The sequence below is a fragment of the Syngnathus acus genome, chromosome 9 (assembly GCF_901709675.1).
Source record: "Syngnathus acus chromosome 9, fSynAcu1.2, whole genome shotgun sequence".
Lineage (NCBI taxonomy): Eukaryota > Metazoa > Chordata > Actinopteri > Syngnathiformes > Syngnathidae > Syngnathus > Syngnathus acus.
This window is the reverse complement of record NC_051094.1, coordinates 4,690,211-4,714,272: the sequence shown is the minus strand read 5'-3', so window position 1 is coordinate 4,714,272 and position 24,062 is coordinate 4,690,211. Positions and strand designations below refer to the sequence as shown.

The following is a 24,062-nucleotide window of genomic DNA, read 5'->3' as shown; positions in this document are numbered from 1 at the left end:
CACACTCGAAATGTGGCGTTCACCAAAATTTGGAATTTGCAAAATCTATCGAATAGCTCCGTGTCGTAGTGCACACGGACGCCACCGAAAACGAGATCTTTTATTTTTTATGAACCAATACATCAGTGTATCCTCGAAATTCTAAATCATTTCCAATCTGCTGCATTGATTTCGTAAGAACACATGAATAGATTAGATCATAGTTATCAAATGATATCAAAAAATCTAATTGACTGGGAAGAACTCAGAATGATCCTAACATACACATAACTGAGAAAAAATAAAATAAAAAGTAAAATTTTATTGTACAAAACATTTAAATTTATTCAATGACCAAATATATAAAACAGATAAAATAAAACCAAATAAATGTCATAAAAGAACACAAATCATTTGTGTTTTAAGACGAGACACCGGGAAGGCACAATGTCGTGCACCACATGAATGCAACATATGACTAGTTTGTTTGTTTTTGTCCATGTAAACAAAAATCTAACATTAGTTTTTTTTTTTCTTTTATACAGTAGTATTGTTCTATAAGTGTTTTTCACATGAAAAAACACCAAGTGTCAGACATTTAATGGCTGTTTTTCAAAGCTTTATTTAAACTATCAAAACAAACCTGTGTAACATTAAAAAAAAAAAAATCACGTTTCTTTAGACAATGTCTAAAATGTAGAAAATGAGTTATGTTGGTAGTGTTATGCCATTCGTGGCCTACATTCCGTGGCGAGAGGCGTGGCGCTTCAGCTCTTCTTCGCTTTGGAGGTTTCGTCCGCAAAGGTTGCAAGGGAATGTCACGTGGACACCTGCAATGATGGAAAAAAAAGACAGCACAGATCTTATACGCGACTTGATTCAGTAAGCTACAGTAATCGTCACTTTTTACAAAGAATAAAGAATATATGCTGTGAGTATAGTCTATTTGTTTATGTTCAAATATATGTTGCCTAAAAGATTAAAAGGACCGCAACATCAATGCTAGTTCCCTTAGCCCGTTTATGGTATTTTGCATTGAGCTTTAAGCATTAAAGTAGCAGACATTGGTAAGAAGGCAAAGCTTTGTGGTTATTTGTTCTTCCGTTTTGAGATATAAATAAGAATAAACGTGAACTGGGAGTGGTAATCAACAGCCTCAACTTCTTTTATTGTTTCATCGTTTTTACCTTTGAGCTCAGACATGTCGCCATCTTGCCGTGTGCAAGTATCCTCCATCTTGAGCCGCTTCTTTTGGTTTTCACAGTCTCTTCCTTCTTCTACATTCATCTCTTCCTCTTTTAGTCCTTCACAGATCTTCCTTTTGTGGGCTTTGTCATCTTGGGACGTCTCCAAGGAGTGGCCCAGAAGCGGGGCCAAGGTTTCCCTCTTGAGAGTCTTCTTGGCCACATTTCCCGAGCTTTCCGCAATGTCTGAGCGTAGTTGTTCGCCGTGCGAGGAACTCGGTGTCCCGCTCTCCTGGTCCAGTGTGTGCCGCAGGATGCCGTTCTCCACGTGTGCCTCGTTGTTCAGTGTCTGCAGTTTTGAGAGGTGGGCTTTTTCCTCGTCTTTATTGGGGCTCCACTCCACCTTCTCCTCCTCCACTTTTTCTTCTCGGCTCTCGGCGTCCTCGGACTCAAGTGGGGCAGCATCATTTTGATGCTCCTGTTTAACAGCGGCCATGTCTCGGAGGTTGCTCTCAAAGTCACAGTTTAGTTTCTCTGTGGGTTTCCCGCCATCTGTCTCCTTCACGTGGCGGGAAACATCTTGGGCGTTCTCAGGATTGGACATCTGCTCCGCCTGCGTCTCCTCGTATTCCGGTCTCTCGTTGAGCTTCACGTTCTCCAGCTGCTCCAAGCTGACCTGCCCCACAAGCTCATGGTTCCTCATCACCTGCACGTAAGAATATAAGTGAGGAATCTCCTGACAGGAGGCTAAAATAAATGAACATAAGCATATTAGTGTTTAACAAAAAAATCTATTTTAGAAAGATGCCATAAATAGCAAAGCAGCAAAGCATCACCTGATGCTTTGCGCACAGGTGGGCCTCCAGCTCGTCCAGCCTGGCGCAGTCAAAGTAGCACAGGCGGCATCGGTAGGGCTTGACGCGCTGGTGCTTGGCGCTGTGCGAGCGCAGGTTGTCGGCGCTGGCGCTGGCATAGGTGCACACGTGGCAGCGGAAGACCACGCCTTGCAGGTAACGCGACAGCTTGGGCCGCCGCACCTCCATGGGAACGACACGCTCCTCTGCGCACCGACGCAATGAAAATGTTGTTCTTCACGGGGAAAAGCAAAAAAAAAAAAAAAAAAAGTGACGTACCGCGGTGCAGCAGGACGTGGTCGATCATGTTGTTCTTGTTGTTGCTCTGGTAGAGGCAGAAGGGGCAGCGCAGGCAGTCCGGCGGAGGAACTCCTTTTTGGAACGTGGAATGGTCCGTGTCCATGTGCACCCTCATGGCTCGTCTAAGGACCGGACCATACGTCAATAATAATTCATCCATGATCAGATGGGATGATTGCAGAGAGAGCGAGCGAGACAGCTGACAAGTGACGACCAAGACATGCTGGACTGACTTTAAGCCGGTGAAGAAGTCGCAGTCCTTGCAGGTGAACATCTTCCTGCCGTGTCGACTGAGGTAATGTCGCCGCATGCTTGGCATATCCTCGCAAAAGAAGGAGCAGTTCTCGCAGCGGAAGTAGCCGCCGCCGTCCATCCGCCGTGCTGCCGGCATGGCGGCGGAAGCTCCCTTCTGAGCCATCAGGCTGAAGTGGCTCAGCTGACGCTGCACCTCCGGGGGTTCCAGGTACCAGTCTAGGCAACGTGCGATGGAACACGAGCGTGAGGAGGCCACGGATGGACGGCTGGCAATGCGGCGTTACTTCAATACTTGCCTTTGGTGCATCCTTTATTCGTTTTGGCCCAACTCATGACTCCGCAGCCTAAATGTGGAGCATCGCCGTCCGCGCTCTGAGTCGTCGTGCTATTCTCCTGTTGGTCGTCACAGGTTTCAATCACGATATCTGGAGAAACACACACACACACACGGATACAGAGGCACGCTAGTCGAAAAGGCCTTCCAGATACAAGCTAATGCGTAAAAAGCCGCTTTTATTTATGTCTCGTTACGGAATGACGCTGTTGAACGTACCAAGATGTTTTTTCAACAAATGGTTGTTCCACAAGCCCATCAGGTTGGTACGATAGAAGCAAATGGAGCACTGGAAAGGACGGATAGTTCCAGGCTTGTGGAGAAGATACTTGTTCAAACTATTGGGATCAGAAAAAAAAGGAAGTACACGTTTCGTGGTGATGTACGACGTTTTTCTTACTTGAGCTGTGAGAGTGAGGCCGGCAGCTTCTTGATGGCCGCAAGCGCCTGGTGGCTGCGCTCGTGCGTTCGCACACCGTTGCGTGACTTGAAGGTGCGCTGGCACTGGCTGCAGGCGTAAATCTCGCTTAGCGACGCGGCGTCCGCTTGCTCGTGCTCACCGGCTTTCTGAGGAGACGTCGCGATGATGCGGGTTAAAGGGGGGGACTCTTGATCTGGAGGCGCGCTACAGCCCGGAAGACCCTCCGCTGTTGCGTCCAAAGCATTCTGATGATAGAAAAACAGCAGAAAAAAAGAATCAAGGATACGTTGTTGTCTCGAGCAAAATTGCCTCAAATTTCAGATAAAGGAAGCGCCGACTTACCGATTTGACCTTCTCGAGCGGCGTCCCCGTCGTCTTTTTAGCCATGACCTTCGTGGCGCTCTTCTCCCGGTGCCGATCCAGATGGCGACTCAGCTTCTTGACCCCGTTCAGGGTCTTGCGACAGCGATTACAGCGATAAACGCCCGTGTTGCGGCCCGCCGGGTGGATGACGGTAAAATCTCTTCGGCGTTCCACGCCGTGGTTGGCGCAGTAGTGGGCGAGCAGGAGCTGGGGCGAGTCAAAGGACAAGTCGGAGCACTTTTTGCATTGAGTGGAGGCGGCCGTCTGCTCGCCATCTTGCGGACTTAGCTCCCAGTCTGGGGGAGAATCGTGACGGATGGGCCTTTTGCGTTTATTGTACGCCATCAGCAGCCTATCTCTCGTTCCCACGTCTAATTGGTGGGTCTTGTTGTAGTGATACGTCAGGTAGCGGCGCGCCCAGGTTCTGTACTCGCACAACTGGCATTTGTAGAGCAGTTCCTCACCTTCCGGGGCGTTCTCGGGCGCTTCCGGGGAAGACGGGACTTTATTGACCTTGCGTAGGTAGAGCGGGACAAAGTGTTTGTGGAAGGCTTTCTTTCCGTGTCGGTTGGTGTAATGCGCCGCCAGGCGTTTGCGGATCACCGACGAATAAGAACACAGTGAGCACCTGTACAAAGCGTTGCCGACCCTTTTAAGCGTTTTGGGATCGGCCTCGACCGCCGATGCCTGAGAATTCCCGTCTTGGGACGTTTCCTGTTTGGCGCTTCCGGAGTGCTTCTTGGAGCAGTGGATGGCGAGTTTCTTGAGCGACATGCAAATGGCCTCGCACAAGCTGCACAGGTAGCCTCGCTTGTTGTTGGTGCCCGCCTGGTAGTTGCTACTGATGAGCACTTCGCCCCGCTCGAACTCGTTGACCCGGACGGGGAGGTCGGGATGCATCATCTGACAGTGCGTGGCCATGCCGTGCGGGCGCGAGTTGACGTAGGGGCAAAGCGGACACTTGTAGACGAGCCGTTTGCTCTTGCTCGCGGCCTGGACCTCGGGTCGGGGGGGGGCGTCGTCGGGGGTCTGCTCGATGAGCGGCAAAAAGTGTTTCAGGTAGGCCTCCTGGCCGTGCTTATTCTGGTAATGGCTGCCGAGACGCTTCTTCTTGAAGTAGGAATTGGAGCACAGGACGCAAGTGTAGCGACACACCTGAAAGGCGGGACTTTTGTGCTTCAAGCGCATGTGTCGCCCAAACGCCATCTTGTTGCTGCAGCTGTACGAGCACTGCTGACACCTGAAAAGTGTCATCTTGATTTTATACGTGGCGCTTTTGGGCATTTTCTGTTCATCCGAGGCGGCGGCGACGGCGGGCGGCGAGGTCTCGCCGTGGTCCCGCTCGTGGTGTCTCCTCAGCTTCTTTTCCGTCTCGTGGGTCTGCGGGCAGAGTTGACACATGTAGCCTCGGAAGTGTGACGCGTCTCCTTCCTGGCCCTCGTGCTTCTGGTTCCAGTCGTCAAAGTGCGCCTCGTCCACGTAGAGGCTGTCGGCTCGGGACTGAAGGGCCGGGTGCCTCATTTGGCAGTGGGTGAGGACCCCCTGATGCTTGGTGTTGACGTAGGTGCAGTACAGACACTTGAAGACGTGCATGTGGGTTTCTTCTTCCACGCTATGTTCCGGCTCTTTGCAATCGCCGTCTTTCGGGAGCGGAGACTTTGGCGCTGATTTGCCGGACGATTCTTGCCCGTCGTCCTTGTTCTTGCCGCTGGACTTCTTTTGGCCGTCCACGCCGGGCACCACGCCGTCTTCCTTCAGGCACCAAGGGTGCACAGCACGGTAGTGCTCCCGAATCGTAATCACCGAGCTCCCTTTGAAAGAACACGCTCGGCACGAGTACGTCTTGGTCTCGCTCTGCCCGCCGGCGTGGCTTTCGTCTGGCTCTCGTTTGATCCGACTGTTCTTCTTCAAATGAGAGCTCGCGTGACCTTCCTTTAAGCGGGTGGTGATGAAATCCAGGCTGGACCTGCTCTCCGGATGTTCCTGGCGGTAGTGTTTGTACAGCACACTGGATTTCTTGTGGGAGAACGTACACAAATCGCACTGGTAGCCGGCTTGTACGTTGGCTTGCTTGAGGTAGACTTTTAAAACGCCCGAACTGGAGTGATTCCCTCGCTGGCACTTGCGTACGTGCAGTCGGAAAAGGTTCGGGTTGTGCGTCTTGTAAAGGCAGCTCTTGCACTGGAGGCTCTGTTTCTGGGGAGCCGGTTGTTTGAACTTTTTGGGTTGCCGCCCCTCGCCGGCGTCCGTCCTCTGTAACAGCTCGAGAGTCCGAAACGTGTACGATTGGATCTGTTTGGGCGTGGCTACGCAGCCATTGTGTCTCTTGGCATAGTGCTGGACCACCTTGGAGACGGTACTCCGTCGGTAGTGGCAGAAGTGGCAGAAAAAGGTGTGCTCGTCACCCTTGTTCAAGATGGGAAGAGGCAGCAAGGGGGAAAAGGACTGATTCTCGGCTTGCGCTACCGATTTTTCCAAACTATTGAGAAGCTTGGTGGTGTAAGTCACGATGGCTTCGCTGGTGGCCCGGAGTTTATCGTGTGTTCGGAACTGGTGGACCATGACTCCTTTGATGCTGGGATTCCCGTAGTTGCACTTATAGCAGAAAAATAAATTCTCAGGACGTGCGTAAAGGTTTGACGTTGACGATTTGCACTTTGGTGTCAGTTCTTCCAATTTAGACCCATTGGAATCGCGCGAGGTTGTTCCGGCCAGACCGTTCTGGACGAGATCCTCGGCTTGATGATGCGTTTGTTCCGGGTCAACGCCGTTGTTTCGCTCCGCCGGAGAATCGACTTTCTCGGGTAGGACAGATTCAGACTTAGCTTTGAAGAGTTTAACTTTCTTACTTTTCATGACAACATTGGAACGTTTTCTGACTTTCTCAGGTGAAGAAGTTTCGAGGACTTTGTCCTTGTTTTTTGTCAGCGCTTCGGACGTTCCTTTGACTTCTCCGTGTATAGACGACGTCATCTTGTCTCCTGTGACCTTTTCGGCGCATTTCATTTGAGCTTCGGAGCTTTCGCCAACTTTTTCAGACACGGACAACTCCGGCTGAGCTTCAAGGACGTGGACTTGCTCCTTGGTTTCCGTTTGCGCTTCAGAGTTCAGACATTGCGGCCTTTTACTCTGCGCGACGGCGGCCTGTCGTTTTATCTTGTCGATGGTGACGCTTTCTTCCGGATGATTTTTCTGGTAGTGGACTTGTACGACGATGACCGACCTGTGACGAAACGGGCATCTGTTGCATTGGTACAAAGCTATGTTGGGCTCTGGGTTTTCTAAAGCGGGGGTCTTGACGGGTGACGGGTCTTCTCGGCACGGAGCCGACACGTACTTGAGGAACATCAACGGATTTGGCGCGCTGGCTGCGGGGTGCCTGTCTTTGTAGTGTTCTTTAAGCGTCTCCAAAGCGTTAGTGCTAAACGTACAGGTGAAACATTTATACGCTAAGTCGATGCCCTCTATTCCCAGGTTGAAAATATCTAGGGAGCCCGCATGCTTGTCGCCATAGTGGCTCCTCAGGTCATTTTCCTTCGGGAACTCGACGGGGCATACCAGACAGCGGAAGGTGGCACTCCGATCGTTCTCGTCTCGGATGTAGTCGGAGTCGGAGCGCACGTACGGGTGGCTTTGGTGGTAATGGAAAGACAAGTGTTTGAGGCTGCCGTCTTTGTGGTTACAGTGCTTACAGCTGTAGGTGGGCGGACTGACATTCTTGTCTTCGTCATCTTCACTTACTTCAAAGGACAACTCCTTCTTGTCTGTCGCTTCCGGAGTCGTCTTGTCCGCGTTGGATGTTTTCTTGCCCTTCGGCGGGGGTGTTTGGATAATAGGGCGCATCAGGCCAAGATAGAGGCTGTCTTCCTGCAAGTAAGTATGTTTGTGAGATATGTCGATGATGGCAGGAGCAAGGTCGTTTGACTCGTTATCTGACTGGTCCTTTGATTGGTCTTCTGGTTCACTGTCTGGTTGGTTATCGGCGACAGTGAAATACTTGCTGGCAGTGGAGGTTTGTACTGGTTTCTTATAGGTCTTCAAATCTCTGGACAAGTTAAGAGTCACTCTTGAGGTAGAAATCGAATGTTCCTCTTCATCATCTTTTGTTTCTTCACCATGATGGTTGGCTGACACGGCCATTATTTCAGTCTCTGGCTTTTTGGTTATATCAGCTGTCAAATTCTCATCGTCATCTTCGAGGTGGTTATCACGGGGATCGGTTTTAAGAATGTCATGTGAGCTTTCCGGGGTGTTTTTGGGAAAGTCTTTCTTGGCATGGTTATTAAAATCTGGACCATCGCCGTGGACGTGACCGAGATGTTCCAGTAGGAAGACCTCGGACGTGAACTCGAGTGGACAACGGCTGCACTGGAACGACGGCTTGTGGGGCTGTTCTTGGTGGGCATCTTGGTTGTGCATGGTGTCGTCATCAGTGTCTCCTTTTTGCATACCGTTGTCGGAGGTCATCTCAGTGGCACCACCTGGATGATTATTCAAATGCACAGAAACAACGCAGAATGAGATCTGGTCATCATCAATTATCTTAATTACCCACGAGTGACTGTTAATTACAGAACATATTTTACTTTGTATATTGTTACTATTAGAAGTAGTCCTTGTGAATAACTGTCAAGAGAAGGAAGCTGACAATGTGTCCATTTATGTTTGGTCTGAGGACTATTTGTAGTTGGCGTTTTTATTTTTATTGTGTAAATCTATTGTGTGGGACCAAAATCCAAAACAACTGTGATCTCCAGCTAATTGCATATTAGCACATCAATACACATCCGTTGCTAGTTGCAATTCTTGACCAGAGTCCAGAACAATATACATTTTTATACATCTCTATTTTTTTTGGGTCATGTCCTACTCTTAATTGACAAACATTGAATTGTCTTGTCATGGCTTCATTACAACTCGTTAAGTGATGCCACAGTAACCACAAGTGGAAGCCGAATGAACGCATCACAACAATGCAAGTGCGAGGCAAAAGAATAGGTTAGGATGGAACGATCGAAGCCCGTCATAGTCACCGCAACTGATCGCTAGTAAAATGCTTTGATATGCGTTTCATTGTTAGTGAAGGGCCACTACGTTGACGTACAACAATAGCAAAAGTGACTATAAAGTGGGCAAGTACAACTTCCAACCGAGACGAGCTGTGACTAAATGGAAGACTAAGGCTGAAACGATCGACGCTAAAGACCTTCGTTCGCTGTGTGTAAATTACACATTCTCACCGAGAAATAATCCAGGGTTCGAGGTTTACCCCACAACACCTCGATTGGACGTCGGTAAAGCTGCACACATTTCCGCCATTTTTCGCGCGAGCGAGGATGGACTAGCGCATGCCGCAAATCAGCTTCCGGTCAAAGTCGCAGCTCCTTCGCAATAAAACGATTTACCCGCACATTGTCATGCTATTTTTAATACTAAAGCGCCACGGTGGGTTTTATACTGACGGTAACTAGACGGAAATGACCTTTCTTTAAATCTATCAAGCAGATTGCTGCTTCTTTCACAACGGTAATTTGGGCTGTGTACTTTGTTTTCTCCCGGACTCATTTCGATGACGGGCCGTTCCGATAGGAAGAGACCAAACAACACAAATATCAGGGTATTGTATAACTATCACCCTGTAATATTTTTTTAAATATATTTTGTGATCAAGTTCGACTTGTTCACAGATTTACGTCGGAGATAAAGCGTTCTTTATGTCAGGATCCTTTTCGGGACCTACCTGATAAAAAGAAATTGACCGCAAAAGGTTATGATAATGATCTTAAAATATTATTTTCCCGCTTACCCTAAGCCTTAATATATATGTTTGTTTAAGCTTTGCAGTTTAAAAAATATTTATTTTTGACCAAAATAAGACTCGTTCAATAATTGTTTCCATCCGGAACAATTTCGAGGATGACCACCGAACACCAGTGATACAAAGGTGAAAGGTTATTGATGGGTATGCATGACCCCTCGATCGAACCGACCCCCACTGTTTCACACGAACCAGGCGTGAGGCAAAATAAGCTCATGCTTCCGCCTCTTTTCCCCTTCAAACAAGTATATTTATGATTTGTAAATCAATGTCATGATGCGAGAATGTCAATAAATAAACACCACGGTCACAGGAGACATTAATACGTGTACTGTACAGACATATTACACACAGATTTCAGATTTGAGAATAACTAATATCAGTCGTTTTCAAAACTTAAGTGTAAGGAATACTTGTAACATGTTTCATCCACGCACAGTTTCTTTTAAACAGCACTGAGCACCTGCTTTAACAAAGAGATTGGTTGCTCTTGCAAAGTCATTGTGTGTGTGTGTGTGTTCATCCTAGGCCTGCTGATGAAGCCCCACAGTGAATGACACCCCCCCGCCTCCCACCCGAGCCACCATGCTCCCACCCAAACTCACACGCTGGGGCACGCTGATTGCGCTCAGGGTGTCCCAGTGGCGTCCCACCCGCTGCTCCGGCCTTTGCACGCTCCCCAAAAGAGAAGAGCCGCAGCCCAGAACGTTACGGCCCAGCATTCATAAAAGCGTCTCATCATTGATTGCTCACGGAAGGAGAGCGTTCAGTGTGTCTGCAGCGACGATTGTGAACGCGTCCCCAGCTCCTGTCCAGCCGTATCTACGCTTGATGAGGCTGGACAAACCAATCGGTGTGTCAACAACAATCAATACAAATGTAGTAAAAGAAAAGAAAATACATAGGGGGGGCGTCTGAGCTGACTGTCTGAGCCCGAGACGTTTGTGTTTCTTCACGGTAGGCACGTGGCTGCTGTACCTTCCGTGCACTTGGAGCATCGCCCTGGCTGCTGAGCCGGGCTGTCTCCCTGACTTGGGGATGCTGGCCCTGTTCGGTACGGGCGCCCTGCTGATGCGTGGTGCCGGCTGCACTGTCAACGACATGTGGGACAAAGATTTTGACAAGAAGGTAGTGTCCCGTCACGGGCGTCACGATGCCGCGGCATTCTGATTCGTTTGGCCATTGCGCAGGTGGCTCGGACGGCCACGCGGCCCATCGCGTGCGGCGACATTTCCCGCCTGCAGGCTTTGGTGTTCCTGGGAGGACAGCTTTCGCTTGCTCTAGGCGTGCTCCTCTGCCTCAACTATTACAGGTACATGCCAAGTGTTGAATCTTCTGGCGCTGTCTATGATTTGAACTCTTTTTGTATTGTCAGTATTGCTCTGGGCGCCGCCTCTTTGTCCCTTGTGCTCACATATCCGCTAATGAAGAGGATCACTTACTGGCCCCAGCTGGTGCTCGGTAAGTCACGTTTTTTCCCGCTTCTATCTATTTTGGTTCTTTAAGTCTAACTGTTGCTGATGTTGAGGTCTGACCTTCAACTGGGGGGCGCTGCTGGGATGGGCCGCCGTCAGAGGAGTCTGCGATTGGTCCGTGTGTCTGCCCCTCTACTTCTCCGGAGTCATGTGGACGCTCATCTACGACACCATTTACGCACATCAGGTGAGGCGCCTGGAAAGAAAGGATGCAACAATTTTGTCGTAGAATCCCTTGATTGGGTAAAATGCAGGTCTGTTCTCTGAACTTTATTATCTGAAGATTGAGATTTTATTCTTCCAGAGTACCTATGATTACTGTCGTAGTTACGTGATTTGTACCCACGTGGTCTAGGATAAGGAAGATGATATCAAAGTGGGCGTCAAGTCGACAGCGCTTCGTTTCGGCGAGCAGACCAAACCTTGGCTGAGCGGCTTCACGGCGGCCATGATGGCGGGCTTGGTGACGGCGGGGATCCACGCTGAGCAGACCGGCCCATATTACGCCATCCTCGCTGCAGTCACCGTTCATCTAGCGCGCCAGGTGAGCATCCATCCGCATTCTCACAGAACTGTTTGCACAACAAAGAAAAATCAACCAAATGACAACTCGAAACTTGAAAACTGAGCTTTTCTTTTTTTAGATTTCCACTCTGGACATTGACAAGCCGGAGGACTGCTGGAAGAAGTTCGCATCCAACAGGAATCTTGGACTCTTGCTACTTTTAGGAATCATTGCTGGTAACCTGTGGAAAGAAAGGCGAGAAACAATCTCGTTGTAAGGATTGGAAATGATCATGTAATATTTTGCTTTTTATCTGTGCAGTGCAGTAGAAAACTACACCAAAAGCACACAAAAATTGTGATTATAAATTATGTGATTTACATATTACTTTGGTTTAATATGTTTTTATTTTGAAGGACCACTGGAATTATCCAGATTGACCACTTCAATCAAACCAAAACAGCTGACTACCTGTGTTTTTAGGCATGATAGACTCATGATAGAAATGCCTACCAAATTTCATGTTCCTAAGATTTGAAAAAAAATAAAAATAAAAAACTGAGGGCAGCTCCCTGGGCAAATTTGTAGAATCAAGGAATTTGAATTGTGCCTTGTTCAAACACTCATGAATACAGTTTAAATGTAGAAAAAAATAACACAATTCAGGTTACGATGGTTTAAGGTTGTCTTGTCCCAGAAGGGCCACAGTGGGTACAGTGCTGAAAGGAACGGACCCAAAGTACCACTCCTGAAACACAATCGAGCTGGACTGCCATCTATCAACAGGCGATACATTCTAGAAATACATTTGATTCTGTTCCCTACTTAAAAAAAAAAATCATGCCAGGCAAAGTCAATTGAAGTTATCACACAAGGATGATTCAATCTGGAGATGACAGAAGAAAGTCTGGGAGGACAAGTCAGATTTCATTTTCAAGCGCTCCAATGACATGAAGAGTGGGATGTCAAAGCAGTTCTCAGGGTGCTGGATTTCTTTATGATGTCATAAATCCAAAATCCAAGAGTCGTGAGTTTTTTCATTGCTACAGTTTTTTCAAGGGAATGCAAGAAACCAAAATGGCTGACTTCCTGGCTCTTTTTGGACATGGCTGTCAGACCTTTTGCGGTTATATTCATGATTGTCACATTTCGTGCTGTTAAGTAAAACTAACTTTGGGTGTTGAATTTTCAAACAAAAAAAATTCCAAAAAGGGCAACGGTGACAATTTTGGAAGGATCACTTAAAATCAAACATGGGTTAGTTAGCGAGACATTTTTTATAAACCTACTCGTAATACACCTGCCTACCAAATTTCACGTAACTAAGTGAAACTTTCCCAGATCTTTGACAACAGAGGTGAATTTTGGTAAATCACGTGAAGAAGCTGCATGGGCAGCTGTTTAACTTGGGCTCGTCGTGACGTCACGTGCCCACTCGACGCTGTGATTGGCTCGCTCTTGTTCAACTGCGTGCACTCGCATAAACTCTGAAGTAGTCCAGCAGAACCAGCGGTAGCCGCGGCAGCAACAGCTCTCCTGCGGAGATCGCGTCACACTCAGCCGGCTTCTCCAACTTTTTGTTCCAAAACAAAAGATGCAACGCTGCGCCAAGTCGTGGGGCATCTTGTCTGCCACAGCGGGTGGGGTGGTCCGGGCGGCCAACCGGACTTGCGCGACCGGCTTCGGGCGCGCGGACGCTGGCAGCCGCGCGTTGTGGAGAGCCACCGGCCACCGGAGCCCGGGGCCGGGGGCGTCCCTGGCAACACGAGGAGTCCGTACCTCGGTGGCCGGGTGCTCCCGGCGCATCGAGCGGATCCTGCCCCGGCACGATGACTTTGCCGAGCGTCACATTGGACCAGGTGAGCGGGAGAAGCGGGACATGCTGGACGCGCTCGGACTGGAGGTAAAAACAAAGGCAAACTATGATCACACTTCTACGTTGTGCCCATTTAATATGCATCGTTTTTGTTTCTAGTCCATCGAGCAGCTGATTGAGAACACGGTGCCGTCATCCATCCGGATGAGACAGAGCATGAAGATGGACGATCCAGTGTGTAAGTTGACATCTTTATCGCGCATTTTCCGCCACACGCTTCCCCTCGAACATATTTGGAGTGTATTCTGGTCATAATAATAATAATGATGAGGATCATGGGGAGGCGAGTGCAAAGTTTCGCCCGGGTCCCAAGTCCAGTTCAATCTGGTTCCAGCGGTCACATTACATCACAGCCGAGGGGGCTCCTAATAAGGTGACATGGATGGATGTAATCTGCCCCATTCTACTCACCCCCACCCCCCTCGCCCCCAACATATTCGGCACGCTACACACTGACAAATTACTTATAAAAACATTAAACCCACATGAAATCAGTTAAATGACAAGGGACCTTCTAATGGGGAGCGTTTTCAAGATGCTAATAATCACAATAATATTGTTTTTTTGCATTGTTGCAATTAGTTTAACCGCTTTTTGTCTCTGTGTCTTGGTTAAAAAAAAAGACAAAAAAGCAATGAATATTAAAAATTATAATCTAATAGGTTCTGATGTCTTTATTTTACGAACTGACTTCAATTGTAATTTTCAATATATTACCAACACATCTTTGTTTATATCGCACTTTCACAAAAGTTGCCGCTGCAACAAAGCGCTTTACGAAAGATAAAACAAAATAATGTATCACATAACACGTTGGCATTTGCAATACTGTCAAAATATGAAGAACGGCTACAACCACTGTCAAATGAGAACTTTACATGCCCTTTGTCATGTTCTGTGTCGTTTGTAATTTGCCTTTCACATTGAGTTGACGGATCTACCAAGTTTGTTCGTTTTGGCTTGGCCTTTATTTATTAAAACGATATGCGTATTGAGAGTTGGTGGTGTGCCGTGATGATCTTTTTGTTTGCGCAACTGTGTACTTAATAACTTAATAACTCACCACCATTCAAGCTTGATGATTTACTGATGAGCTCACACGAGTGCTGACACAAGTAGCTATTTTCTTTGTCGCACGGACCATAAATACAAAGGCGAGAATGATTAACCCAGTTTGTCGGAGTCACCTGGCGAGAGACGGCGTTCTATTGGTCTGGACCCGGGAGGCTCGGTGTTGACGTTTTCTGCTGGTTCAGCTTTTCTGAGGCTTTGCAAGCTCTCTCAGTCCGGCTGCCAACTGACATTGAGAACCTAAAATTGAACATCAGTTTCATTAAATTCTACTTCATGCTATTGATTCCAGACAATCTGTTCTCTTCACTTCACTTGGGTGCACTACTTCTCGTGCCTGTACAGAATGTAAGATCCTTTTCATCTTCCGGCCTTTGTGTTGCCATGTCAATCAAATTTGCCTTGAAAATCAATAGTGCAATCTTAAACGCAATAAAAATTGTGTTATCCAATCAAATTTGAAGTTCTGCCTCACATGGCTCTTGGTGACATCAGCAATTTTCCATCCTCTGATTGGTTGATCAAACTGTGGCAAAACGTGATGCGCACACATTAATGTATGTAAAAAATCTGCTATGATGTAATTCAATGCAAGTTTCTTTTTGAAATACGTAAAGCATCCAGGAGGCAGATTAAGTCAGGGAAATTCCATCCAAGCTTCGGGTACCAAATGCATGGTCCATCACAGTCAAAGAGACACATTTTCTATTTGTAACATAACTTGACGCTGAATCAACTGCACGTATCCACTTTTTTTTTTTTGGGGTGTCTTCTTTTTCCCCAGTAGTAGTTCAGACGGGGCGCCATTGTCCCATTCCTCGGCGTTGCTAGGCAACCAGAGGAATCTCAGTGGTTGTTTTGGCACAGCTCTTGTTAAATGGGGAGGGGGGGCTAGAACCATGCTGTATGGATCAAGCTCTTCTCTGGATTTTTGCAAACAAAATATGTCCTGGTTTTCTCTCTCTGTCGCCTACGTTCATATTTGTGTCTGGCTTTTAAAAAAAAAAAATTATAATCCTGTTTGTTCCGCAGCTCAGAGTGCTGCTCATTGGAATAATTTGGCATTAACCAGAGGAGTGGTGCGGCGTGACGGCCACGTAGGGACTCGTGATAAACAAAGCGGATCAAATTAGTGAAAGGGAAGACAGTTTTAGAAGTTCCAACTTAAGGAGTTCATCTTGGGTCGCTGCGGTAAATAGGTTGATGTCAGACCATGATAGCAAGCTGTACCTATCATTCTCTGCTGGCCAATCAGCGGACAGCAGGGATTCTTGCGCTGCCCCTGCTAGCTTTCTGACCGGCACTTCAACTGAAGTCATGTTGATCGAACGCAAAGAGAAATGAATTTCTATCTATCATCATTTGTAAGTTCTTTGTGGGTTGCTAAACTTAGAAATTGGTATCGTAGCTTAACGTTCTCTTAACATTCCTTTGATGCTCTGCTGGGAATGTTCCAGGTGAAAATGAAGTGTTGGAGACGCTACACAAGATTGCAAGCAGGAACAAGGTGTGGCGTTCCTACATTGGCATGGGCTACTACAATTGTTCCGTACCACCGCCCATCCAGCGGAACCTCCTGGAGAACGCTGGCTGGTGAGTTGGAGAACTCAAGTAACCTCTGATGATCCACTGACTGACCACAAGGTTGCTTGAATTTAATGTCTCCTGGCGACAGGGAGACGTCCAGTAATTTTACTTCAGTGTGGGTCAATGGAGATTCTCCACTGGCCTGCAATGAACAATCCCTGGATCCCAGCCTTCATTTAGATCCTGATCCTTCTTCATCCCAACTGGTGCCCTCTTACTTCTCTATTTCTCATCATCAGGGTGACCCAGTACACACCCTACCAGCCCGAGGTGTCCCAAGGCCGCCTGGAATCTCTCCTCAACTACCAGACCATGATCTGCGACATCACAGGCCTGCCCATGGCTAACGCGTCATTACTGGACGAGGGCACGGCCGCTGCCGAGGCCATGCAGCTCTGCCACAGGTGTGAAGACATTTTATAGCAGTACCACACTGTAAAGACAGGAAGATATCCAGAATCTGTGTAAATGCCCGGAGTTTCCTTTCGCTCTCCTCCCAGACAGAACAAAAGAAGAATCTTCTACATCGACCCTCGCTGTCACCCTCAGACCATTGCGGTGGTGCAGACTAGAGCCAAGTAGGGTCACACTCAAATGACTGTCAAGCGTCCGACATTGACACCGCGCTTGTCTCTGACGTTCCAGCTACATAGGTGTGAAGACCGTGCTGAAGCTGCCTCACGAGATGGATTTCAGCCAGAAAGACATCAGCGGTGTTTTGTTCCAGTACCCTGACACCGACGGAAGGGTGGAGGACTTCACGGCTCTCGTGGACCGGGCACACAAGGGAGGGGTAAGAGCATTCCTTCTGAAAATGTCAAGAGAACGTTTGAAGTGGCAGCATGGTTGACAAATTGTTCATACTCACTCCTGTTTGTGTGTCTTGATTTGAATGATGGTGGTTTCCCACAGAAATGTTGTTGTTTTCTTTTCTAGGCCCTGGCTTGCTGTGCGACAGATCTGCTGGCGCTGTGCGTTCTGCGTCCCCCCGGCGAGTTCGGTGTAGACATTGCACTGGGAAGCTCACAGAGGTTCGGGGTTCCTCTGTGTTACGGGGGTCCTCACGCCGCCTTCTTCTCTGTCAAAGAGAACCTGGTCCGAATGATGCCCGGCAGGATGGTTGGCGTTACCAGGTCGGGCACCGAGACTCACCTGTAGTGAATTTTGCCAAAGATCAGCAAGTAGAAACGGTGTTGATGTTTTAGGGATGCTGCGGGAAAGGAAGTTTATCGGCTTGCGCTGCAGACCAGGGAGCAGCACATCCGCAGAGACAAAGCCACCAGTAACATCTGCACAGCTCAGGTAGGACCTCAGAGACCAAATCCCTGACAGGAATGTCTCACCCTGTCCTGATTTGGGCTTCTTTCCCGACAATCAGGCTCTGTTAGCCAACATGGCTGCCATGTTTGCACTCTACCATGGCCCACAAGGACTCAAACACATCGCTGAGAGAACGCACAATGCCACTCTTATCCTCGCGGAAGGTAAGGTACTCGCAGCATCTGAGCAAAAACCAGACGAGTAAGTCATGGTCCGATCCAGGTCTGAAGCGAGCAGGACACCGACTGCACAGTGAGATGTTCTTCGACACCCTGAAGATTACCTGCGGTGTGGCAGCCAAGGACATCTTGGAGAGAGCTGCGCAGAGGAACATGAATCTCAGGGTCTATTCTGATGGCGTGGTGAGGACTTCCTGTACTCTGGTTATTCAGAGTTTCGTGTTGTCATCCATTTTCTTCCTCTTTTCCCCCCCAAGATTTATCAGTCCTTAATTTGAACATGCACATCAGTTGAACATGCTTAAAACATAGCAAACTGATGATTCTTCAAATATGCCGTTGATGTTTCTTTATTTGTCACAGTTGGGCGTATCGCTGGATGAGACAGTGACTGAAAGGGACCTGGATGATTTGCTCTGGGTTTTTGGCTGCGAATCCTCCGCTGTATGTTTTTTTTTTTTTTCTTAACCCATCCCGTTTTGTTGCGTGGTGCTAATTCCTGGGCCGGGCACTTCATTTACTTCTTAGGAGCTTATCGCTGAGAAGATGGGCGAGCGAATGAAGGGCATCATGGGAAGTCCTTTCAAGAGGACCAGCAAGTACCTAGCACACCAGGTCTTCAACAGGTGCAGAGTCACTTGTGACATTAACTAGCATTATGCTATTACTCGATAGCTTGCACAATAAGATTTGTTATGAAGCTAATGGTGTTTGCCCCCCAATGGTCCCTTTTGTCATCTAATAACTTTTTAGGCATGTCATGAACTAACATTTCATGCAAACCTGAAGTCATATGCGCTCCAACAAGATTAGTTTTGTTTTTTAACCTGTGTTAGCCACAAGCGTTAGCAGCTCAGGAAGTGAGTTTCTTATTTCCGGGTGCTCATTCGCAACTTTTATCTTTACTGGGGCCATAAATAATTCAGTCCTGGCTTCTAATATCTCCGAGTAACCCGTGTTGCCCCGTCAGCCTTTTCTACGAATGTTGGTATTAGCATGTTGCTAACTATCCTGCTTTGGGTCATCCTTAGTTACCACTCCGAGACAAACATTGTGCGCTACATGAAGCGCTTGGAGAACAAAGACATTTCACTGGTACACAGCATGATTCCACTGGTGAGAACTCACCACAGCACAACTTCAAAAATACTACGACAATACAAGTATTAATAATAATAATAACAACAATGGGGACTTTTTAGGGATCTTGCACCATGAAGCTGAACAGCTCCTCGGAGCTCATGGTGAGTCACTCTCTCCAACCAAATAGAAAGTCTATTTTATGTATCTAAAAGATCATATTTACTTATTTTATCCAATTAAAACGTAATCTTTGTTTGCTTTAGCCAATCACGTGGAGGGAGTTTGCCAACATTCACCCGTTCGTGCCTCTGGAGCAGGCCGAGGGCTACCAGAAGCTCTTCAGGCAGCTGGAGAAGGACCTCTGTGAGGTGACAGGCTATGACAAAATCTCCTTCCAGCCAAACAGGTGAGCTGAGGACAGGATATGTTGCAATGCTATTCAAATATTTTATGAATTGGCTAGGAGGTTACAAGTGTCACCCAACGTTGTTTTGTATGTGAATTTTGCAGGCCAGTATGCAAACTCCTCGCTCTGGTAGCCTCAGCAAACGTGATGTCATTTGAACGTGAATTGTGTATTTAGCGTTGTGTTGGCTCGTTTGTTAGTTTGTATATGAGCACGTTGTGTTTGTTTTGTGTTTCAGTGGTGCTCAGGGAGAATATGCCGGGCTGGCGGCTATTAAAGCCTACCTCAATTCCAAGGGGGAGAACTCAAGAAGTGTAAGTCATGCTAAAAACAAAAAAACAAATACTTTATCATGTTGTAATTGCACTAAAGTCTTATATCTCATCACGCGTTGTAATTTTTGCCATTAAAAAAAAAAAATAGAATTCTGACTTTATTCTCTTTAAAATATTAACTTTATTTTACTTTAGCTACTTTAGTCTCTTACCTACTGCAACTGTATTCTCATAACATTACAGTTTTATTTCCCATGACCTTGTGAACTTTCAATTTACAACTTTGTGACCATAACCACCACTACAACCTTTTCCATGGTACGACTTTATGCTCTTTACAATTATGATAACCTCATTCTCATAACAAAGTAATTCTTCATTTCGGCATATTGTACATAAGGACCTCAATGTAATTTTTTTGCGTGAGCGAGGAGCGTTATCATTCACACTTCTCGTCCACACAATGGGTCACTGTGACATCACAGATTAACACGTTTGCCGATTGGTCACCTCTTGTGAACAAGTCACAGATCCAGATAAGACGTCCCCCTAAGATTAAAGAACGCCCTACTGGACTTTTAGCACCTGCCCCCCCTCCCTTTTTTTCCCCTATACATGCACGTCTTAGATAGGCAGGCTGGACTTGAAAAAGTCAAAGTCCAAATTGACAAGATTCCATATTTGGCACTTTCATTTTGCAGAGGCCACCCGTGTGTTATTTGTGGACGTTGCCCAACCTGCAGGTCTAAGCGCCCCGGATCTATTGTGCAATGTCATGAGTGTCGCCCTAATAAGGCAGCAGATCAATTAGTGACCAGCAGGTCACAAAAAAAAAAAAAGGTGCAATTCTAACTAATAAAAACTACATTATTTTAAATGTAATAATACATTTCACACAATGCATTCTCTGTATCGTTGGCCTCTAAAAAGAATGGGATATTTTAACCCAAAAATATGTTTTGGGCCAAAACATTTCCTCAGGATGCTTCCTCAGGCACCTCTGCTAAAATTGTAGTTAAATGTAAATGAAAAAGATGATTACCTCCATGGTGAGGGTTTAAATAAACACGTCAACCTTACACTAGGTAGTTTGCCTGTTGTTTTGATTTCAAGTAACGAACTTGTTAATGAGGGCTTGGAGTTGACGAACGAACCCTGTTGTTTCTTGAAATGCGGTCTTGATTTGTGACAAGTTGTCTTTTGTGTGTGCGTCTTAGGTGTGTTTGATCCCCAAGTCAGCACACGGCACAAACCCAGCTAGCGCTCAGATGGCGGGAATGAAGGTGCAGGTGGTGGAGGTGGACAAAGACGGCAACATTGACCTGGCCCACCTCAATGCTTTGGTACCACGCACTAGATTTGAAAATCAGATTTGTAAATGTATACTTTTACATTATTATTTTTTTTTTTGTAAGAGGGACATTATTTGTAAAAATTCCCCCCCCAAATTTTTTAGGACTAGCAATTTTGTTTTCAATTTAAATGTTAGTTTTTAGCAACAGTTCCACCAATATTTTATGATTGGTCTTCAAGGTGGACAAGCACAAGGCCAACCTGGCAGCAATGATGATCACGTACCCGTCCACGTTTGGCGTGTTTGAGGAGCAAATCCAAGATGTGTGTGAGCTCATCCACCGAGCTGGCGCCCAGGTATACCTGGATGGCGCCAACATGAACGCTCAGGTACGTGTGTACGCTGTTAGCACTTTAAAAAAAAAAAAAAATAATCATCAGGGGGAGGCTCAAAACTCTGCATATTCTACATATTGCATGAGTGAAAGTAGCACTAGCATGTTACAGGTGGGCCTGTGTCGTCCCGGAGATTACGGCTCCGACGTGTCGCACCTCAACCTGCACAAGACCTTCTGCATCCCGCACGGAGGCGGAGGACCCGGCATGGGGCCCATCGGAGTGTGAGTCCCGTCGGTACTAGGACTCATTTATGAAAAGCCGTCTGACCATTTCTTTGACTCCTTGCTATCTGGTTCAAGATCCGTGTGCTAGTCTGCCCCCCCCCCCCCCCTAATCATATCAAGGCTATGGGATAAATGCTCAAAGGTTCCCACCTAAGCATTAGCATTAACAATCTGCGGTTCCACCCCGAGCAGGAAAGCTCACCTGGCGCCATTCCTGCCAAGCCATCCGGTGGTCTCCATGCACTCGGTCAACAGCAGCAGCTCCCTGGGCACCATCAGCGCCGCACCGTGGGGGTCCAGCGCCATCCTGCCCATCTCCTGGGCTTACATCAAGGTCGGCATCAAAAAAGAGAAAGGGTTATTTATATATTAGCCCAATGACTTATAACTAAAGTTTGTTTTTTAAATGAAAGATGATGGGCGCCAAAGGTCTGGCTCATGCCACAGAAATGGCCATCCTCAACGCCAATTACATGGCCAAAAGGCTGGAGGGCCACTACAAGATTCTCTACAGAGGAGCCAAAGGTACATCAGTTTATCTGCCTAGCAACAGAAGACCCCGCTCCAGGGAAAATCCCTGGCTGACTCCCCCCCACAATGATTTTTGTGTGTGCGTGTATGAGCAGGCTTTGTGGCCCATGAGTTTATTTTGGACGTGAGGCCCTTCAAGAAATCGGCCAACGTGGAGGCCGTGGACGTGGCCAAGAGGCTCCAAGATTACGGTAAGGTCACACCTCATGTTTTACATCCCCAAGTGCACGAGGATGAAAAAAAAGAACACGTTCCCGAATAGTTATATGAAAAAAAGGACTGGGGAGTATTTAAATAATTTCATGGATTTCACTTCTTTGCGGGGTGGTCAGGAATGTACCACTCACGATGGAGGGGGGAAAACTGCACCGTACTCAGCTCCTTGCAGAAGATCTAGAATATATGACAGAGTACTTCCATATTGAATATTTAAATTTGCACCTGTGTTCAAATATTTGTATAATTAAAAACATAACTTTTCAACTGAAAGGGTTTCACGCGCCCACCATGTCGTGGCCCGTGGCGGGTACGCTGATGATCGAGCCAACCGAGTCAGAGGACAAGGCTGAAATGGACCGCTTTTGTGACGCCCTGCTGGGCATCCGGCAAGAGATCGCTGACATTGAGGAGGGCAGGATGGACTCTCGCATCAACCCGCTCAAGGTAATTGTTGTCACCGGAGTTAAACGACATTAAAAAAAAAGAATACATCCAGAAACCCGTCCGCCACCTGAGCTCTATTTTGCCCTCCAGATGGCGCCTCATTCACTGGCCTGCATCTCATCCTCCAACTGGGACAGACCTTACTCCAGAGAGTTTGCCGCCTTCCCCTTGGTAAAACTGCAAAATGCAGAGTTAAAAGCTATAGTGGCCTATACGTGCTCGCTTAATTCTTTTGGAATAAATGAATGAATTAAAGTAATAAATACATACATTTTGTTTAGGAGAAAAAAGAAAAAAGAAAATTGGGGCAAATACGGTAACTGAGTAGAAATGATTAGCTCTTCTTTTTTTGTTTTGCAAGTACCATGTGCTCATATAATCTGGAATAGCTGAAACAGAAGTGAACTAATGTTCCAACTTTCTTTTGTTCCCGCACAGCCTTTCATTCGGCCCGAGACCAAATTTTGGCCGGCCATTTCGCGGATCGACGACATCTACGGCGACCAGCACTTGGTGTGCACCTGCCCCCCCATGGAGGTTTACGAGTCTCCATACGAAGAGAACAGGGCCTCCTCATAGGGCTTTTCTTTCAGTTTAGTTCAGTCCCGACGTCTATGCTTGAACGTTTGATCCACCCTGCCGTTCAATCCTCAAAAAGTCCACATTCTATCATAATAATTCGCATTTATTGCGTCATTCTTTTTCCAGAAATTTAGTCAGACGTTGGGACTGAGCTTACATGCCCAACTCTTTCAATGGACCAAAGGTGCAAATTTTGCTTTTTTACAAAAAATTATAATTGCACCATAACAGAACCTTCCAATATTTTTCAAACAAGAAACAAATATTCCTCGTGCCTGTCTTGTTGCTGCCTTGACACCCCCCACCCCTCAAATATAACATATTCTTGTAGCCTTGTTAATGGTATTGTGTTTTCACATCACAATGTTGATTTAAAAAGTTTTTCTGTTGTGGATGGTTTTTTTCCCCCTTCCATATGTATTACTCCGAATGACAAAGTAGTTTCCCTGCCTTTGAGATATCCCAATTTAACTGGACTCAGCCATGTGCTGGATGGTTTACTTTCTAACCAATCCATGTTTGTTTTGCTAAGAAAACCAAATAATTAAACAAAACCCGTGTTTAAGATATTTTTTGTTGACTTATTTTAGTTTACAGCCGTGCCTATAGATATCGGTGACGCTACTTATTTGTTTTTCAAGATAAAAGCCATTGATTTTAGAATGACACGTACATTTAAAGCAACCATATCAAACAAGCCATTGATTTTAGAATTAGATGTACATTTAGAGCAATCATATTAGAGTTCAATGCTAATATACAATAGGAAACAGCCAGGCTAACAATTAACATCGGTCCTTGAGGGCTGCTGTCCTGCCCTTGGGGACCGACCACGTTTGGACAGTTTTGCATTAAGCAACTGATATATCTGAACACAAACTGTGCAGCAACACATTGCCAGACAACACAACAACAGGCTCATATTCTTTATCCTCTGTGATGAACAACTATGCTGCACTGAAAAGCCAAGAGAGGAGCTGAGATTTATGAAATGCCCAAGCAACAACTATCTGCATGCTCAGTTGGTTCTGTTTGTTTACCGGTCCACTTTTAGTTGAATTTACACTTTTTGAAGTAAACAGCAA

The 24,062-nt window shown here is 46.8% G+C and overlaps 3 protein-coding genes across 6 annotated transcripts; 2 read left to right on the top strand and 1 right to left on the bottom strand.

Annotated features, from left to right (window-relative positions):
• Positions 1-293: 293 nt before the first annotated feature.
• Positions 294-9,101, bottom strand: LOC119127048 (zinc finger protein 462-like). Its single transcript, XM_037258737.1, has 10 exons — positions 8,931-9,101; positions 3,670-8,171; positions 3,307-3,572; positions 3,126-3,244; positions 2,869-2,997; positions 2,551-2,788; positions 2,297-2,439; positions 2,000-2,223; positions 1,167-1,869; positions 294-809 (listed from the first exon to the last, which is right to left on the bottom strand). Exons 2-10 carry the CDS (start codon positions 8,155-8,157, stop codon positions 718-720), a joined length of 6,402 nt encoding a protein of 2,133 aa, XP_037114632.1. The 5' UTR covers positions 8,158-8,171; positions 8,931-9,101; the 3' UTR covers positions 294-717.
• A 104-nt stretch (positions 9,102-9,205) lies between these two features.
• Positions 9,206-12,682, top strand: coq2 (coenzyme Q2 4-hydroxybenzoate polyprenyltransferase). 4 transcript variants are annotated; one of them, XM_037258754.1, is made up of 9 exons: positions 9,206-9,307; positions 10,037-10,361; positions 10,470-10,636; positions 10,699-10,820; positions 10,884-10,969; positions 11,037-11,170; positions 11,339-11,527; positions 11,628-11,800; positions 12,302-12,682. In XM_037258754.1, exons 2-8 carry the CDS (start codon positions 10,094-10,096, stop codon positions 11,763-11,765), a joined length of 1,104 nt encoding a protein of 367 aa, XP_037114649.1. In that variant the 5' UTR covers positions 9,206-9,307; positions 10,037-10,093; the 3' UTR covers positions 11,766-11,800; positions 12,302-12,682. The 4 variants fall into 4 exon arrangements, with proteins under 4 accessions (XP_037114649.1, XP_037114652.1, XP_037114650.1 ...); XM_037258757.1 differs by lacking the exons at positions 9,206-9,307; positions 12,302-12,682 and adding an exon at positions 9,345-9,457 and having other exon boundaries at positions 11,628-12,162; XM_037258755.1 differs by lacking the exons at positions 9,206-9,307; positions 12,302-12,682 and adding an exon at positions 9,479-9,634 and having other exon boundaries at positions 11,628-12,162.
• Positions 12,683-12,989: 307 nt separating this feature from the next.
• Positions 12,990-23,546, top strand: gldc (glycine dehydrogenase (decarboxylating)). The gene is made up of 25 exons (XM_037258738.1): positions 12,990-13,391; positions 13,464-13,542; positions 15,893-16,028; positions 16,262-16,426; positions 16,523-16,600; positions 16,668-16,815; positions 16,959-17,155; positions 17,228-17,324; positions 17,401-17,506; positions 17,565-17,704; positions 17,885-17,965; positions 18,050-18,147; positions 18,553-18,637; positions 18,724-18,765; positions 18,868-19,010; positions 19,249-19,324; positions 20,503-20,628; positions 20,819-20,968; positions 21,086-21,198; positions 21,394-21,535; positions 21,615-21,726; positions 21,828-21,923; positions 22,223-22,395; positions 22,486-22,566; positions 22,834-23,546. Exons 1-25 carry the CDS (start codon positions 13,083-13,085, stop codon positions 22,972-22,974), a joined length of 3,114 nt encoding a protein of 1,037 aa, XP_037114633.1. The 5' UTR covers positions 12,990-13,082; the 3' UTR covers positions 22,975-23,546.
• Positions 23,547-24,062: the final 516 nt, after the last annotated feature.

What these genes read in the sequence shown, in the direction of transcription:
- LOC119127048 (XM_037258737.1), bottom strand. Translation starts at nt 8,157, where the DNA reads ATGACCTCCGACAACGGTATGCAAAAAGGAGACACTGATGACGACACC. An exon ending in TTTGTTGAAAAAACATCTTG is followed by an intron (nt 2,998 to 3,125) that starts GTACGTTCAACA and finishes GTGTTTCTCCAG; the next exon opens with ATATCGTGATTGAAACCTGT. An exon ending in CCACGTCCTGCTGCACCGCG is followed by an intron (nt 2,224 to 2,296) that starts GTACGTCACTTT and finishes GTCGGTGCGCAG; the next exon opens with AGGAGCGTGTCGTTCCCATG.
- coq2 (XM_037258754.1), top strand. Translation starts at nt 10,094, where the DNA reads ATGCTCCCACCCAAACTCACACGCTGGGGCACGCTGATTGCGCTCAGG. An exon ending in ACAAAGATTTTGACAAGAAG is followed by an intron (nt 10,637 to 10,698) that starts GTAGTGTCCCGT and finishes GCCATTGCGCAG; the next exon opens with GTGGCTCGGACGGCCACGCG. An exon ending in CTCTGCCTCAACTATTACAG is followed by an intron (nt 10,821 to 10,883) that starts GTACATGCCAAG and finishes TTGTATTGTCAG; the next exon opens with TATTGCTCTGGGCGCCGCCT.
- gldc (XM_037258738.1), top strand. Translation starts at nt 13,083, where the DNA reads ATGCAACGCTGCGCCAAGTCGTGGGGCATCTTGTCTGCCACAGCGGGT. An exon ending in CTCGCATCAACCCGCTCAAG is followed by an intron (nt 22,396 to 22,485) that starts GTAATTGTTGTC and finishes TTTGCCCTCCAG; the next exon opens with ATGGCGCCTCATTCACTGGC. An exon ending in AGTTTGCCGCCTTCCCCTTG is followed by an intron (nt 22,567 to 22,833) that starts GTAAAACTGCAA and finishes GTTCCCGCACAG; the next exon opens with CCTTTCATTCGGCCCGAGAC.